We start from the raw sequence: 18405 nt of genomic DNA, 5'->3' as shown, positions 1-18405 counted from the left end.
ACTTTTTCTGATTTGGGGTTGTACAATTAAAAATAATGCACTCCTGCAGTGTAACTGCTTTGTGCCGCATATCCACCTTGGGTATGTATTATTTTCAAATAATTCAATGGCCCTTCGTCAATTATTCCTTACATAAATAAACAACCACCTCAATCGAGCGTAAAAACGTAAAAAAGGGATTTTTAATTGAATTTGGCGTTTCTACATATATATGACCAATAAATCATCACACACATTAATGATAAGTTAATCAACTTTATATTGAGACTCATCCAATAAGAAAATGAAATTCACATTTTGTCCACAGGTTTGATACCCAGAATCCTCATTCCACTCGCCAGAACTGAGCGACAGCCACTGAACAGACAGAGTCTAGCCTGAGAAACAATAACACACAGACAGACATGAGAGAAAGAGAGAGAGAGAGAGAGAGAGTTAGTGATGGTGAAGTGCTATAAACAAAGGTTTAGATGTAAGTGTTAGTTTACCTGAGCCACCTGCGCTGAGCTTCCTTTCACAGGCAGCTCACGATGGGCGGAGGCCACCAGATGACTGCAAAACAGAACAAACACAAGTACTGGTGAATTACTGGTTAAAGGTCACAACTCAACCCAAGCGTTTCTCTCGACTAGTCTATAGACATGGACTGATCTTTGTTAAGACAAACAGGCATCTTCATGAAACAAACACACACCAGAGAGTCATGAGAAAGTTCACAAGATGTCTCGGCTGCAGGTCCGTCTCTGACTGAAGAAGAATTTCATCATATCTAAAAAAAAAATACAATCAGACTTTATTACTGATTACAGGATTAAAATTAATGTTCTCACTGTCATGTTGTTCTAAACCTGTATGAATTTCTTTTTTCTGATGAACACTAAAGAAGATATTTTGATAAATGATGGTAAGCTGATTGTAACCACTGACTTCCATAGTTGGAAAACAAATACAATGGAATTCAATGGGTACCATCATCTGTTCTTACCATCATTTATCAAAATATCTTCTTTTGTGTTCATCAGAAAAAAGACATTTTTACAGATTTACAACAACATAAGGATGAGTAAATGATGACAGAATTTTCATTTTTGGGTGAACTACAGTATCCCTTTAAAGATGACATTTTATCAAAGGCTGAATCTAGAGACTGAAAGTATACCACTATAAACTTTTTTTCATATTTGTCACACTTTAAAGAGCACCTATTTCATTGCTAAAAAACAATGTTATTTTGTGTATTTGGTATAATATAACGTGTTTGCGTGGTTTATGGTAAAAAACACATTCTTTTCCACATACCGCACATTTTTGTAGCTCCAGATTTCACTCTCTTCCTGAAACGCACAGATTTGAAAAGCTCTGTGTCCCTGATTGGCCAGCTAATCTGTACGTTGTGATTGGCCTAAATACCTCTGACGTCAGCCGGAAATGTGACGCTCCTTAGCATGTTTGAAAGATTCGGCCACAATGCAATGCTAACAGGAGTTAACTTACAGGGTGTGAGACAAAGCAGGAGGAATTATAATAATGTCGGGAAGTAAACTGTTGCCTACAATCCGTGTGTTTGTTGTAGTCCAAGAAAAGAGATTTACGTTGGAGACGATAACTCGCATCATCGTTTACTTTGTGGTTTGTACCTTTTGCATATCATTAACATGTACTAATACACACTTACACACCAAAGGAAATGTAAAAACATGAATTGGAATACAGGTGCTCTTTAAAGGGATAGTTCACCCAAAAATGAAAAATCGGTCATCATTGACTCACTTTCATGTTGTTACAAACCCGAATAAATTTCTTTGTTCTGATAAACACGAAGGAAGATATTTTAAGAAATGTTTGTAACCAAACCATTTGTGGACCCCATTTACTTACATACAGAGTTCCCACACCTTAGTTAACTTCAAATTCAAGGAGCTTTCAAGGACTTTCCAGGTCCAATACCCTCAAATTCAAGGAGTAAATGTGGGGACACATTTCAAGTGAGAGCAAGGTTACATAGTGTTACCTTTTAAGATACATTGTTACAGTTCTCTTTTGAGGGAACTCGCGCTGAGTCACTGCGGTGACACTTTGGAGACGCCTCCAGGGGTAAGTGCATCTAAATGTGTATATCAAATTCAACCAATGGTGAGGCTTAACGACAAAGACGACAGAGCCAGGAAAAATATCGCTATCTGAAATATTGCCAAAGACGGTGTTACAGGGACGCAGGAAGTATGGCAAGGGAGACGCAGCGTCTCGTTCCCTTCTCAGGGAACAACAGTTACATACGTAACCGGAGACGTTTTCATGTGTCAAACACAACTATGCAAAAAAGCATTTTGGTATGAATCAACATTCGCATACAGAAGATATAAGCATTTAAATCAAACAGTTTAGCACGTGTGCTTAAAAAGTCTACCATTTTTTAAATACACTATAAATTACACTATACAGGGAATAATATGGATTTTTTTTCTAGAAAACTTCTTGCATAAAATAGATTCAAGCACTTTCAATGACCTGTATCTATGTATGGATATTTTCAAAAACTTCCCAGGGCTTTGAATTTTCTCCCCCAAATTCACAAACTTTCAAGGATTTCAAGGACCCGTGGGAACCCTGTACATAGAAGGAAAAAAGAATACTATAGAAGTGAATGGGGTCCACGAATGGTTTGGTTACAAACATTTTTCAAAATATCTTCCTTTGTGTTCATCAGAACAAATACATTTATATGGGTTTGTAACAACATGAGAGTGAGTAAATGATGACAGAATTTTCATTTTTGGGTGAACTATCCCTTTAATGTTTTAGGTCATGAAACAAATATAAATATTAGTCAAAGGTTCGAACAGGGAATACACGTTGGCTAAATGTATACCTTGAAATGTGTGTGTCGTGTGTAAGCATGTGTGTGATGTGTGCTGTCAGACGAGTTTTACTGGCTGGACTATATACCACCAATATTCATTTACTCTCAGTCTGTATTGTTACTCTGTTGGGATCTGTCACAGAAGTATGTGAAGTGTATACGTGTGTGCGTGTGTGTGCGCGCCTCATTCACCTGAGCAGGTGTTGAAGAATCCAAACACTTCTGTTGTCCAGAAGAGGTGAGAAGTCACTGCATTCATTCTCATGTGAATATCTGCTCAACAAACTGTTTGATAAACACAAACACACAGATTCAGATTCACACACATCCACAAACATACAACGGTTTGACTAATGAACCCTTAGCAGATGAAGTGTTTTACAGATGGGATTGATTCAGATGTATTCATTCATTCTCTCACAGACACACATGATCTCTCATGATCAAGAATCCAACTTATGATTTAAATAAATGTGCATTGAATCCAAACATGAAACCACAACAGTTAAGGAGTAAATCTGGGACAGAAGTCATTTCTACAGTTTAGCATCCTTTTGCAAATGTGTTTCACTGCAGATTGACCAATCCGAATCAAGCATTTCTGAGTGTCGTTCAATGAGAGGATTTGATGCATTATGTTGATACCTGCAGAGTCGAGCGTGTGTATACTGTAGAAAAACTCCTGTATCTCCTTGAGCCTGAAGGACTTTATCCCATTCAAACTTATAATCTGACATCAGAGGGCCTTTAAAGTCCTTACAAACAAAAGGTCCAATTATTAAAGCACCACATTGTAAAAGATGAGACTGAACAAAGATGAATATGAGACAGGTAAATAACAACCAGTCGATCAGGCTTCACACAAACACAGACAGAATGACAAACTGGTCCTTCATCTCTACCTGTATTATTACAGCACTGATGCCGATCCTCTCGGCTGTTTCTTCAGGATCTTCAAGAGCTTTTGAAGCTATACAACATCCACAAACAGTTTTAATTAACCAACAGAATGACATCTAGATAAAAGATTCAGATAATCTCAAGAGTTTGAATGATTTCGGGTATAAATGTATATTGATTGTGCTTGTGATATTACTGCTGGACTGTCTCATGTTGTCGAGCATTCTGTTACGAGCCTCCTCCAGCACATCCTCCAGAAAAATCACCTCACCCCGCCGTGTGCTCATGCCCTGAACCCGACCGAATGTCACGTGAGCACATCTAAAACAAACACACACACACCACTGGGGTTTTAAAAAGGTGTGTTTAATTCTTTAAGGAAATGTAAACCGAGTGTGTGTTTGAGAAGCAACAAAGATAATGACACGTGTACCTGTTTGCCCACTGGTGACCCATAGCTGTCAGGATATGAAAGAGATGTTGGAAGTGTACAGTCTGACTCTTATCTGTCTTAAAGAGGAAATAATCATGAGTAAATACTGTGACAGACATCAACGGTAACTCTGATCTATTACTAATCTCACCACATAGATCATCTCATCAAAGTCAAACCTCCACTTTCTGTCCAGCGCTGCTGCGATGTCTCTGAAATGACATCACAACTTTTATAAACAAAGACCAGCAAGAAAACACCTCTTTAACCTCAACAACACAATACTAAGAGTGGGATAAATACACACCTGGTGAGGTAAAGTGACGTCCCATCACTACGTGCTAATGTAGCATACGATGACATATCACCAGCATCAGAGAGATCGAACACAGATGTGCCCTTTCTGCAAATTAACCAATCACAGTCAGGTACAACAGCACTGATTGGTTGATGAGGTACCTTCTGTATGGTTTTAAAGGAATTGTCTACCCTTTTGCCATATTAAACTATGTTATTACCTCAACCTAGACGAATTAATACATAACGATGTACAGCGTGTTGTGAATGTGTTAGCATTTAGCCTAGCCCCATTCATTCCTATGGTACCAAAAAAAGTTTTATTTTGTGGCACCATACTTACTGGTATAACTCCTCATGTAACAGTCTTTAAATAGGGAAAACACGGAAGTGATTGGTGGCTTCCCTGTTTGGTACCGTAGGAATGAAAAATTTCTTAAAATAACCACCAGAGTAATGTCTGTGGTAACCGTGGTATAAGAGGAATAATTGACTCCGGTTTGAATTATTCAAAATAATCCACACCTGTGGTGCAGCATTTTCACCTTGGGTGTGCATTTTTTCAAATAATTCAACGGTCCGTCGTCAATTACTCCTTAAATAATCCTTGAATTGGTTATGTGATTGGCATGAAACATTTACCTGGCAAATAAATTGTCCTGTTTGGATTTATTCTGTATTATTGACTAAAAATAAATCTATTCATATTGTCACAATGTATATAAATTATTAAATCGGCTAACAATGCACTGCAAAAAATGACTTTCTTACTTAGTATTTCTGTCTTGTTTTCTGTACAAATATTTAAATTTTTTAAAACCAAGATGTACTACTTTCTTGGCGAGCAAAATTGACCCAAGAAAATAAGTCTAGTTTTTTAACAAACAAAAATATCAAATTTAAGTGGCTTTGCTTTAAACAATCTGCCAATGGGGTAAGAAATTATTTTTTGAAATTAATTTAAAAATAAATTAAGTGTTTAAGAAAAAAGTTTCCTTATTTTGGAAAGATTTTTTTGCTTATTTTAGGCACAAATTTACTTAAATTTAATCTTTTTTGTCTAAAAACTAGATTTATTTTCTAAGGTCATTTTGCTCACCAAGAAAATTCATCTTGATTTAAGAATTTTTTTAAATATTTGTTCTGAAAACAAGACAAAAATATTAAGAAAGTCATTTGTTGCAGTATAGCAAAAAATGGTTAAATTTTAAATGCTGTTAAATTGCTTTAGCCAAACCTTTGGTGCAGCCGAGTTTATGATCGGAGGGTCGAGTAGAGTAACCAAATATCTATTCAAATTTCACAAATATTTTTTGTAAATATTGTCTATTCAATTCATATTCTGAATAGCTAGATTTTATCTTTGGGAGTCGTCAACCCATCATGGTCAGAGTGAGACCAAAGCACTACATCATCAACCTGTCACAATCAGAGACTGAAATGTTCCCCGTACGTTGTCAACCTGTCACAGTCAGGTACTGAAGCTCATCCATATGTCATTAACCAATCACATGAAATTGTCATTTTTTCAATAATGTTTGAAAGCATTTCATTGGTCGTCAGATCAGATTTAGAAGTGGACATACTCTGTTGTCTTGAGCAGACGTTTGGTCTTCAGATCTTCCAGAACATTCTGGGTTTGACTGTGATAAAAAGACTCTCCAGTGTAATGATCAAAATGAACTCCTAAACGCTGAGAGAGATCAAACACTGTCAGACACTTTCAAAGCAATATTATACATTCACATCAGCCAATCATAACAGTGGATATTTACATATAATAAGTCTTAAAGATACATTATTAAAAAAACAACAGCATTTGTGATTTACCTCATAGATGCGTTTATATTCTTTCACAGTGATCTCCATGAACTGTTTCCATAGCGACAGAGCCTGAGGTTCCTTTTGTTCAAGTCGTCTGAAGAACTCAGCAGCAGCCTGACGGAGGCTCTCATCACGCTCGGCCTCACGATTCACCTGAACGTACACCTGCACGGATCCCAGAACAAAAACAACTCAGCCAGGAGTCCTTTAACACACCTTTAACACGTGTCTGACACAAACACTGACCTGAAACAGATGCTCCAGAGCCTGGGACTTTAACTTCTCCTGAGATCCAAACTGTTCGAATCCTGCTCCTAAAAGACCTGAACATCATTCAAATACAAGTTATTAACCAACCACTGAAAGAAACTTCATTTATAACAGACTTTCCCTTTACAGAGAACAACAGAATAATGTTCAGAAACCATTTCAAACTTTTGATTTTACTAAAAGTTTCTCACCAAGAGGTTGGACTAATCTGCAGATTTAGCTGCTTTGAAAGGATATCACAATGACATCATCACTACTTTATAATCCATCAGTCAACACCTCCCTCACTAAATCTGATAAAAATTCATCGTTTGATTCTAGAAATCACTTGCCATTATTTTAAGACACAAACCAATGCTATTGGGTTGGTTAAATGAACCTTAACATTATTTGCTTTTGAGTCAGACAATCATTGTGTGTTATAATACGCTTTGAGAACTGAAAACTTTATACAAAGGTGAACAAATCTACAGATGAAAGGCTCAAAGAAAAACAGAAAGAGATGTGGAAGAACCAGATGAACCAAACAAGAGGATTATTATCTCTCTGAGTCTAAGATGACTATTTCAGTTTCATTTACAATACTGAAGAGTAGACTCAGGCTTAAGGTGTAAAATTACAAAGAAAAAGACATTTGAAACAGAAATATATATATTAGCGTGATGGACTAAGAAACACAAACATTAGACAACAGATGTGTTCTAGATCTCCATTGAGCTTCAGTCTGTAAGATAAATGAGAAGTCAAAGTCACATTTCTTGATTTGTTAGTAATGTATTGTTAAGAGTAAAACTTACCAAACTGCATCCCCCAGTCGCCCAAATAATTCACACGAATCACGTCCTTTCCCAAAGCCTTCTTTAGATTGGAAATGAAGTTGCCTACACAAAATAGTATTGTACATATGGGGTGGTTCCCGAACAGGGATTAGCTTAAGCCAGGACTAGGCCTTAGTTTAAATAGAAAATATAACTACTTTTAACAAACATGCCTTACTTAAAAACATTACTTGTGTTCATTTTGAGGCAAAACAAGGGGCACTGATGTATTTTAAGATATGTCCATGCAAGTTGTTTTCAGTTTGGACAGCTCTTACATTTATTTTTGCCTAGGACTAGTCTATCCCTGTCCGGGAAACCACCCCATAGAGCAGTGGTTCTCAAACTTTTTCCGCATGCGGCCCCCCTTGTATACGGTGCATTCCTTCGCGACCCCCCCAAAGAAAATTTATGACAAAAAACTGTTCTAAAATGTAACATTTTTATTTAAACAAAACATATTAAGTTATACAGAGTAGTGCTGTTGGTTAGTAGCCTTATTTTTTTAGGTTTAATTACACAGAATTCATGATAAATGAATGTATTTTATCAAATGTCATATCTCGCGGCCCCCCTGCGGGCCCCGGACCCCAGTTTGAGAACCACTGCCATAGAGTATAGTTTATGTGTAAAGTACTCCATCTACTGGAGAGACAGCTCAACATCACATTCAACATCATCAAAATCTCACCAATAATTGTGGAGCGAAGATGTCCAGCATGAAACTTCTTAGCAACATTTGGGGAACTACAACCAAAAATATAAAAATTAATTCAACACACAAATACCTTCACATCTTCACAACAAATTATTTCAATTTTCATTTCCAATTTATTCATTTTCAAACATTTTAAAACCCAACTTTATTTCTTTTTAAATATTAATTAAAATGTCAGTGTATATTGTGAATCATTCTTTTTTTAAAGATCACTAAATGTTACTTTTTCATTTATAACATGATGGCGCAGTGGCCTTTGGTGTGATAGACCTGGGTTCGAATCCACTGTGACACCATTGTGTCCCTCAGCAAGACACTTAACCACTAGTTGCTCCAGAGGCATGCGACCTCTGACATATATAGCAAGTCGCTTGGATAAAAGCGTCAGCTAAATAAATAAATTTAAAAAAATTTAAAAAACTAAAATAAAATAATTTATTGGACAGATAGATAAAAAATAATGCATTAAACAAAACATTGTCTGCACTTTTTCATGTTGTCCCCTTGTTTATATTGTATAACTTACTCCCCACCCACAAACAACTTAGGGGATTAACAAAACTAAATAAATAATGAAAAATATATAATACAAATAAAAATAATAATAACAATAATTAAATAGTAATAATAAACTCAATCATAGTCTAGTGAGGCCAAAGAACTTTATATTGTGATTCCAAGTTTTATAGAATTTATCCTTTGAGCCCCGGCTAGTTTTTCTAGAGAAAGGATGACACAAGCTTTCTTAACCAAATTGTAGTTGGAGGTGAGGTTGGGCACTTCCAATGTAGTAAAATACATATTTTGGCAACCAGGAAGGTAAATGAAGTAACACCTGTTTGTTGTTTTGAGAAAAGAGAAGAGAACACAAACACACCAAAGATAGGACATGTAGAGAGAGAAATATTTAAAGCCCCCGAAATAAAAAAAGAAGCCCAGTATGGGACCAGTTTAGGGCAACTAAAGAATATATGGACATGATCAGCCAGAAAAAAACTGCATCTTATGCAGGAGTCATTTGTTTATGGTGTGAAAATGTAGGAATGTCACAACCCTCTCCTTCCTGTACCATCTGCATTCATGTGCTTACTGATAGTGATCATCAAAGACTACTGGCACAGATATTTATCCAGTACAGTGGGGGTTAAAGGTGGTCTTCTGATTGGTCAGTTTGAATGTATCATGTTGGGTTTAGTCACATGGTCAAGGAAAGGGGATAAAAAACTTAAGTTTGCTCTTCTTGTTCTTTGGGCTGGTCTCCATGAGCTCTGCTTTCTGCCTTTCTTCTTTACCTGAGCTCTGGGGTTCAGGCCATTAGGCCAAGCTTTCAGTTCTTAATGGTGACTTCTCTTTCTTTTAAACTTTCTTTCTTTCTTTCTCTGTTCTCTATCAGGTAATATCTCAAATACATTGGAAAAAAGTTACTGTACATGTATTATTTACCATTTTATTGTGTAAACATTTCAATTGTAACTTTATGTCAGTACTGTTATTAAACCATATCATTTCCAAAATATGTTGTATAGTTTTGATTTAATGCTAATACTTAAACGCTACATATTGCAATACAATATATTTATATTCTAGCAATGCTCTCCCACATATTTTGCTATCATAACTGTACTTGTTTCCGTCATTGGTATAAGTTACAAAAGGGTGATAATTAATAATAATAAGGGATTTCTCTGGAATTTGTGGAAAACTCTGGAAATTTAGTTCTTACAAAATAATGATGTTGAAAGTACCTGAATATACCTGTGTTATGTCAATTATATTTGGTTATACCACAGGTCTGTTGAATGCTTTTTTCTGATTGGTTGAGAAATGTTTTACCAGTGTTAATGATTTTTCTGTAAAACGCACACCTGTTCTGTCAGATGTCTCAAAATAACCACCAAAGTAATCTTTTTTGTATAAGAGGAATAACTGACTCCAGTCCTTTAATCTCTTTGAAAATAATGCACATCCATGATGTAACTCCGCTTCATGTCGTGCCGCATTACCACCTTGGGTGTGCATTATTTTCAAATAATTTGTCAATGATTCCTGACTTATTATTTGAATGGTTATGTGAAACATTTACCAGGCACAAAAATTGTCCTGTTTATTTTTTTTAATTCTGCATTACTCTGAATTATTCACTAAAATTTAATTACAATTTATCCTTAATTATGAGGTAATTAAAAGTAGTAAATGAATTATCAATGAAAAGAACTTAAAAAAAACGAACAGTTTATCACTCCATCTTTTAAAGGTGTGTGGTCCAAAACAGGGGTTTGTTACAAAAAAAAGTGATTCTAACAGCTCACCTGAACTCCACCAGCGTTGTGCCGCTCTGAAGATGTGTCAGAAGTTCACTTTTCAGTCCAAACCTCTCAGGATCTGAATGAAGCTGCTTCAGGAGTTTCTGTAACATTCAAGCCCAGAACAAAGACGTACAGAATTTTTTCATATAAATTGTTAATTTCTTAAACACTATTGTTTATTTGAAAGAATAAAATTCACAGTAATCCGCATTAGCTATGATGATCAAATGCAGTAAAATTATTATACTTTGTTATTGTTTTTTATGTAAGTTAACACAATAACTAGAGTTTGAACTTTATTATAACATATTCACCCTGTATCTGTCTGAGATACTGTGATAGACTTTAGCAAGGGATGAATGCGTTTGAAGAACAGATGTATAGATGAACGTAAGACATTATAAAGAACTGATGAAGACTGATGGGTAAGAAAGAGTTTGTACCTGTGCCAGAATCAGTTTATTTAATTTGAAGTAAATGATTCCTCGACCAGTGATGATGTCTTCAACCACAGCGTTCTGTTTTATCTGAAGGGAATCATCAAGATCACAAACTTTTCATAATTTATCTTTAACATCATTTATCTTCATCTGTAAGGTGATAATCCTGTCTTAATTCAGATCACTCAGCTCTCACCTGTTTAGCTAAAGTTTCTGTATTAGTCTGCAGATCATCATGAGGAAGATCAACTCCATTCTGCACCAGAGAATTCACTGATACCCGTAAATCCCCTAAACACCTGACACAAATATACACACACCATTAAAACAACACTGAAACTACCTATCATTATATAAACATCTTTGTTTGATTTATATAATGGATATAATGAATGTATTTCACTGTTCTTACTGTTTCTTTGACACGGGGACAGCAGAGATGAGAGGTATAAACACATTTTCAGACTGACCACAAATCTTTACAAGCTAGAGAGAGAGAGAGAGAGAGAGAGAGAGAGAGAGAGAGAGAGAGAGAGAGAGAGAGAGAGAGAGAGAGAGAGAGAGAGATGTGTGAGGCGTTTACTCTGAATACATTATTAAAATAAACGCATATATAAACTGATAAATGTACCTGCTGTGCGACAATTCTCCTGAAGAAACAAGCCATATATCTTATTTAATTAATCACTGAAGTGTCATTGAATTCATGTGTTACTGTGCATGACAGGACGACATGTTTTACAGTGTGAAGTCAGATACTACTGTCCTCATCATTCTGAATCATTTCAAAATAAAAGTCATCATTCGTCATTACAAGTGTTTGTCTATGGTGTTGGAAAGTCTGGTGCTAAAAACCATTGCGTATGTGTGTGTATTTTAATGGCTTAAACAAAAACAAAATAAAGTTTTTTAGTCTTTTAGTATGAATACATTAGGATATCTACAAACCAGCGTTGTCCAAAACACAAAATTCTCATTTTAAAGATAGAAGCATTGAAAGTCCCTCAATAATATAAGGATGTCTTTTTTTATTCAGGAAAAAAGTACAATAGAAAAGCATTTAGAATAAAAGATAAGGAACAAAGGAAACCAGTGGAAAAATAGGTATATTATCAAATCAATAAAAATAGATATTGTACAGCTCACCCAAGTTTAGGGAGTCTTCTTATTAAAATAATCTTTAATACTGCTCATATGAAGCTTTATCTCGGACAACAAAATCATAAAATTTAGTTTCTTATCTGTAAACTTTTAATTATGAATATAAGATTTGGCTTAAGATAATCCTCTCTGTCTGGGAAACCACCCATTTATGTCTAGTGCTAGTTTATCAGTTTTGGTTTATTAGTGTTGTTTTTAATATTTGTTTTTAAATCACTGCATGATCTTGCCCCTACTTACATTTTCGGATCTTCTCCATTTCTACTCCCCTGAGAATGCTTAGATCATAAACCTAGATGTTATTAAGTGTTACAAAATCACGACAGGGCCAGTACTCGGCCCAAAGCTCTGGAATTTCCTCCCACTGTCCATTAAAGTATCCCCTACACTATCCGCATTTAAGTCCTCCCTTAAAATTTTTTTTTTCTCAGGCTTATGCTTAATTTGTTTAAATTAAAATAAAAAATTCCCTGTTTTCTTTCAATGTTTATTATTTCTTTGTCTGTTTTTTGTTATGTATTCATTTGTTGTGCAGCACTTTGGTCAGCATTTGTGTGTTTTTTAAAGGGCTATAAAATAAACTTGACTTGACAAAGTGTTCTGAAATATACTGTCAAACACTCATCTAAACCTCTGTATATATATATATATATATATATATATATATATATATATATAGATATAGACCATTCATTTTATGTAGGCCTACATGCAACATTTTCTAACTTTCAGTAGTTACCTATGATTTGTTTAATCTAATTAATTTTGTTAAATGTAGTCTTAACGGGCATCTATTATGCAAAATCCACTTTTACAAGGTGTTTGGGCATAAATGTGCGTTGGCAATGGGTGAACACAACTCCTCTTTAACGAAAAAAAAAACATCCACCCCTTTTATCCTCATTAAACCAAAGCAACCTCATTAGACAAGCAGTTTTGAGCCTCGTTAATGTGATGTCACACTGATAAAGCCCTGCCCACAGCCACTGACTGACAGTTCTGCAATACCAGTTTTCACCCTCAGTGAGTTGTACACTGTCCTTCATATTTTAACAGTGAGATAGTATTGTCTCAGACTGTATTCCCAGGTATTTTTCATCTATTTTGAACCAAAAGTGCTCACTGTCTCTTTTCATAAGGGAGTAAGGAGCTGTAGCTCCTTTGCATTCAAAGATACAGACATGAATCCACTATCACAAATTATTTCAAGCACAATCTACAGAAGGATTATAAATTCCAAAACACACATTATGTAAACAGTTTATTTGTATATTTTTCCCAACATAAAGTCATTTAAACTATATGAGCAGTAAAACCATAATGCAGAGAAAAAAGGACAAAAAAATAAAATCAAAATAAATACAAACCATGAAAGCAGACTTCTAAATAAATGCTGTCTATGATTTGTACACGAAAACTAAATGCCAGGATGTATTTACACAAAGTTACAACCATCAGTCTCAAAGTAAACACCCTTTTAACGCTCATGTGCCAACGATCAACATCATCTGCCAAAAAGTCATTTTACAAAATAAAAACAAAGTAAAATGAAATGACAGGTAACTGTATAAAAGGCATAGTTATAGCCTAATAAATATCCAGGGTTCAATAAGAGGAACACAGAGCCACTGAGTTTTGAATAATAGTTTGCAAAAGTCCATTAATGGGCATTGATGGCAGGAAGCACTGAGCCGCTGAATAGAGAGAGAGAGAACGATAGAGATAGAGAGAGTGTTGATCACACAAACTCTAAGGCCGAGCACTGGAAACCCAGCTGAACCCATTCTGAGTGTCAAGAGCTCACAGAAGAAGAGAAGATCTGACATCATCTGATAACTCAGGACACATCTGCAGAAAACAACAACAAAAAAGAATAACTAGAGATTCGTACACTGAAAACACATGCATATGTCTGATCAATAAGTGATACATACAGCTGGCAGGCTGCTCCCCGAATCTCCTCATCAACTGATCATGGGTGAACTTCACAAACGCATCATATTGTTCTGGGCAAAAATTAAATAAAATATCAGCATGAAGAAAAACAAAAATCAAAAGAAATAGTAATTTATTCGTGCCATCAACTGAACAACATATTCAACGGATCGTCTATGAGACAAAGTGATCATATGTCAATGCTAAAACTTAACATCTTGTTGATTTATTCATGAATAAAACAAAATAATAGTTCATGACAATACCTGCAAGTTTGGTGGTCAAGATCTCATCGTACTCCTCTCGGACTTTCTCCTCACGCTCTTTCAGCAGACGTTCACAGATCATTCCCACCTGTTTCAATGTGAACAAGGGCTGCTCTCGTCTGGATGGAGACACAGATCCAGAGGAGGTGCCTAACAAACAAAATCAAATAGGAACATTCACAAAACAGTCTGAATAACTGGCATGAAAACACAGGCTGATAAATAAACCCATCATAGTGCCCACAGTCAAATTACAGATCGCTCAAGTCTGCCACATGCGTGTCATAATCTACCGGATTCAATTCAAAATCATGATAGTTTTTATTTTTGTTGGTAAATTAGAAATTGTTTTACAACTTATAAATCCAACAATATTTTTTCCGCCTACCAATAGGCTTTGTTTAAGCCTGGAAATTAAACTTAAGACTATTTGTGATAAAATTTTCCAGACATTTTATCATATCCCTTAACATATTATCACTTGTAATGCCTTAAACTGACACCTTTAAAATAACATCATCCTCAGTGTCTTACCTTACATAGGTGTTAAAATAAAAAAATAAAACTGGTATGCTGTCACTTATATAAGATAACTCAAACCCCACTGTTAGCTATAAATCTTTTTTTTAATCAAGTTATAACAAATAAAGTTTGACCACAGTACATTTCTAAATATCAATTTTATATATAAACACACAGTGTTTACTTATTTACAATATTTTCAGGGCTCAACATAAAGGATTGCCCGGTGGCCCGGAGCAAGCGTGAGAGACTTTTGGGCCAGTAAAAAGTATTGTCACTTGCCTGATCATCAGGCCAGTGCTTCACCCTCAGTCACTAAAATATATTTTCATCAATGTATATTATTTAACATCTTGGAAGTAGGTAAAACACGACGACAATATTTTGCACAGTTTGCTGTCAGTTTACAGGCCTTATTATTGGAACATGTCTGTTGTATATGTATACAATTATATTTGACTTTTGAATTATTCTTTTTTATTATATGACACGGAGATTTTTTATTGGGGCCAGTGAAAGTTTTGGCCGGGCCAGTATAAAAACTCATTTGAGCCCTGATTTTGCATGTTAATTTTAATCTATAACGAAAAAATATATATATTGGTGGAAAGGTCTACAAATGTAGTTTTCAACTTTTCATATTTCAAAGCATTTTAACAATAATAATAATAATGCAGTAATGTATCAATTTGTTACAAGTGTATGCTGCAAACCACTGACACCTAGTGGCCGTTGTTGGTAAAACCACTAGAAGTGTAATGATGCGTTCACACCAGACGCGGAACAGGCGGCAAGCATGAGTGATTTACATGTTTAGTCAATGCAAAGACACGAATAGGCAACCTGCGGCATGGTAAGCGCAAATGGGGCGTTCCGTGCGAATTATGTGATCCGTGCGAGTTGAAAAAAATTCACGCGCGTTAACCAATCACGAGCTTGCTCTAGCAGTGATGTGATTACAGGAAGCGAGCAGATGCAGAAAAACAAAACAAAACAACAATGCAGGACAATCATCATCAGCTATACAAGACACCTTCATACTTTTACAGGAATTAAAAGCATCTTGTTTTGAAGAAAGTGAGGGGGGGCGACCAATCTGGTAAGTTTACTCAATTTGAGCTATATAAGCCCCTCCCATGAATGTCTTGAATGACTGGAATTTCATGCGTGAATGAAGCGAGTAAACTCAAAATGTTCATCTGTCCAACTACACGCGAATAATGTGTTTTTGCCACCTCTTCCGCGTCTGGTGTGAACGCACAGTAACACAAACATAATTTTTTGTGATATTTTATGTATAAAGTATTTACTGTATTGCATTATTATTTATTACAATAAACTGCTACAACAAATGTTTAATATTTTTACCTCCAGACACTTCCGTAAAATCTTTTAAAGTATCTACTTTAAAACAAGATAAAGATTAGGCTTCTAGACCAAAAAAATGCCAAAGTTATATTAATTTAAAGGTTCACATTTTCACGCCCCCTACACACACTCAAAAAGGGCTGTGCCATTTAAGGTGTTAAGTTCCAACTGGTAAGGAAAAAAAATGCTGCCTACATTTCAGGAAAAGTGAAAGTGAAGTGTGAATGAGTGGGGGATTTCTGGAGGACGGTATCATCACACCATACCTGCTATCGTGGCTGTGCTGCTGATGGAGGTGTGTGGCTGGGATTCAATAGGACAGCAGGCGTCAGTCTGTTGGAAACTGCTCTCCAGATGTCTTCTCTTCTGCATGCGCTTGTACTCCTGCTTGATGTTGCTCAGGATTTGCTCTGGAAGATTAGAAATTAAAACATAATTTCAACAAAGCAGCTTCAGGGACAGCAACACAAACACATGATGAACTTTTTCCCCTAGAAGATCATGCCAATATTTTGTGTTTTTCTTCTAGAAGAGCTACACGTCACTGCACATCTGACTGCTACAAGATTATTCTACACTAACATATAGATAACAACAGTCCCTCTATAGACATCACACCGGAAACACGCAAATGATTGACGGTCAGAGTGCGTTTCTGATTGGCTGAAATCCCGAACTGCTCAACCGACTCTTTGTGCTGTAAAAAAAGTGTTACCCGTAACCGTGCTACATCCAACACCACAATCGATAGTTAAACTTGTAAACCAGTTTATCTAATCTTATCTAACAGAAGTGTATCCAACAGACACACACATTTATCGCCTAACACAACATCTTTACCGTGTTTACACTCTAGTTTAACGTCCAGTTTCATAAACAAGCTTTCATTTAACTTAACGATCACCAATAATAATACGAGATCCTGTCTGGTTATCAGTCAGATCATAACAGATCACAGCTAGCGTCGTTAGCACACAGCGCCCGATTATTAAAAGACGATGGACTGACGTTGTGTGATCATATGAACACATCAATCACATCTGTTGACGTCATGTAAATGAATTCAACACGATGTGATGTCACACCTTTACTTTAGATTCATTGTGTGCTGTTGTTATTAGAGCTGAACAGACCTGTGGTGAGGACTGAAGACACTGTGCCGAAGGGCGACGGCTCCATGCGCAGGTACTTCTGCGGGGAGGAACTGGAGGAGGACGGGGACATGGGCGCACATCTCCTCCTTTTCGGAGACGCCGGATTCATCAAAGGATCAAAATCCATAGTCCGTTTCAGAGTGGCACCGCAGGCCATTTTAACTAAAGCGTGTGTGTGATATACGTATCAAGCGAAAGTAACCAGTTTGAGCCTTCTGCTAGCGACAGTCCTGTTTTGATCTCTAGGGAACTCGACTCAATCGTTTCGTTTTTATTCAATTCTTACGTCGATTCTTCAACCAAAACATCTACTACGACAAAATAAACGTTAAACTACAGCGATGAGCGTGACTGTGGACTGAAAACTCTACATGAACACGCCGATGATGTCGGATTCTGCTTAAAGTACATCCGACACCTCCTGATTTCCGCCAGTGAGCGCTAGCCGGCTAACAAATATGGCGTGCAAACAAAACATTCGACGAAATGCTCTCTTTGCGCATGCGCAGCGGCGTTCAGGGGACGTAGGAACTTGTAGTTTATGCATGACGCTTCATCGTAAATTCTACGTCCAAAGAGGAACGAAAAGAACTACATAAACACCAATGCATTGCTCTCTTTTTTATTGAGGGAAGTCGCCCATTGGTTGTTGGGAATTGTTTGTGAATTTGAAAAAAAGCAGCTTTAATATGTCATATACATCTCCTCCCACCAACTGTTAAAGGCTTAATAATCATACGCAATGCATTACTTTTATTGAGGACGCATACTCGTAGACTTTCTTTGTTTCTATATAAGTCAGGCTAATGACATATTTTACCCCCTAACCGTCAACCAAACCTGCTGACATTGTGAAAAAGTGCATTGTTTCCTCTCAAAGCATTGTGTATTTCACTCATTCCTGACTTCATGATGCTACTTGCAATGTAATGGTCTCCCTCCAGTATTAGTAAACGGTTACTAATTTTACTGTTTTTCTTAAGAAAATATTGTCCATCTATTTTCTAGTATCTTAATAATTGATTTAATTAAAACATAACATTTTGGGGAGAATATAATTCTCGATCTGGAATCTTTTTTACTCACAAACATGTAATGGTGTATCCTGGTTCAATTACCTGCGTTAAGATATT

The 18405-nt window shown here is 36.1% G+C and overlaps 2 protein-coding genes across 2 annotated transcripts; both read right to left on the bottom strand.

The window, feature by feature from the left end:
• Positions 1 to 242: 242 nt before the first annotated feature.
• On the bottom strand, positions 243 to 11622 carry rars2 (arginyl-tRNA synthetase 2, mitochondrial). Its single transcript, XM_065257430.1, has 20 exons — positions 11498 to 11622; positions 11279 to 11352; positions 11063 to 11165; positions 10870 to 10953; positions 10430 to 10527; positions 8094 to 8149; positions 7382 to 7465; positions 6561 to 6637; positions 6321 to 6479; positions 6077 to 6183; positions 4501 to 4596; positions 4345 to 4405; positions 4194 to 4270; positions 3957 to 4081; positions 3763 to 3830; positions 3506 to 3615; positions 3053 to 3145; positions 695 to 769; positions 489 to 552; positions 243 to 377 (listed from the first exon to the last, which is right to left on the bottom strand). The coding sequence occupies exons 1-20, from the start codon at positions 11531 to 11533 to the stop codon at positions 291 to 293; spliced, it is 1734 nt and encodes a 577-aa protein (XP_065113502.1). The 5' UTR covers positions 11534 to 11622; the 3' UTR covers positions 243 to 290.
• A 1653-nt stretch (positions 11623 to 13275) lies between these two features.
• akirin2 (akirin 2) lies at positions 13276 to 17739 on the bottom strand. Its single transcript, XM_065257429.2, has 5 exons — positions 17252 to 17739; positions 16385 to 16528; positions 14229 to 14378; positions 13962 to 14033; positions 13276 to 13875 (listed from the first exon to the last, which is right to left on the bottom strand). Exons 1-5 carry the CDS (start codon positions 17427 to 17429, stop codon positions 13865 to 13867), a joined length of 555 nt encoding a protein of 184 aa, XP_065113501.1. The 5' UTR covers positions 17430 to 17739; the 3' UTR covers positions 13276 to 13864.
• Positions 17740 to 18405: the final 666 nt, after the last annotated feature.

The sequence above is a fragment of the Paramisgurnus dabryanus genome, chromosome 12 (genome assembly GCF_030506205.2).
Source record: "Paramisgurnus dabryanus chromosome 12, PD_genome_1.1, whole genome shotgun sequence".
Lineage (NCBI taxonomy): Eukaryota > Metazoa > Chordata > Actinopteri > Cypriniformes > Cobitidae > Paramisgurnus > Paramisgurnus dabryanus.
Note: the sequence above shows the minus strand (reverse complement) of the source record. Positions and strands in the feature narration are given on the sequence as shown.

Bases quoted from the DNA above. Each gene is read 5' to 3' on its own strand.
- akirin2 (XM_065257429.2), bottom strand. From the start codon at position 17,429: ATGGCCTGCGGTGCCACTCTGAAACGGACTATGGATTTTGATCCTTTG. The intron at 16,529-17,251 runs GTCTGTTCAGCT...CTAATCTTCCAG, and splicing joins GTCTTCAGTCCTCACCACAG to AGCAAATCCTGAGCAACATC. The intron at 14,379-16,384 runs GTATGGTGTGAT...TTTGTTTGTTAG, and splicing joins CAGCACAGCCACGATAGCAG to GCACCTCCTCTGGATCTGTG.
- rars2 (XM_065257430.1), bottom strand. From the start codon at position 11,533: ATGGCTTGTTTCTTCAGGAGAATTGTCGCACAGCAG. The intron at 6,638-7,381 runs GTAAGTTTTACT...AATGATGTTCAG, and splicing joins CGACTGGGGGATGCAGTTTG to GTCTTTTAGGAGCAGGATTC. The intron at 3,616-3,762 runs GTAGAGATGAAG...TTTGTTTGTAAG, and splicing joins TCAGTGCTGTAATAATACAG to GACTTTAAAGGCCCTCTGAT.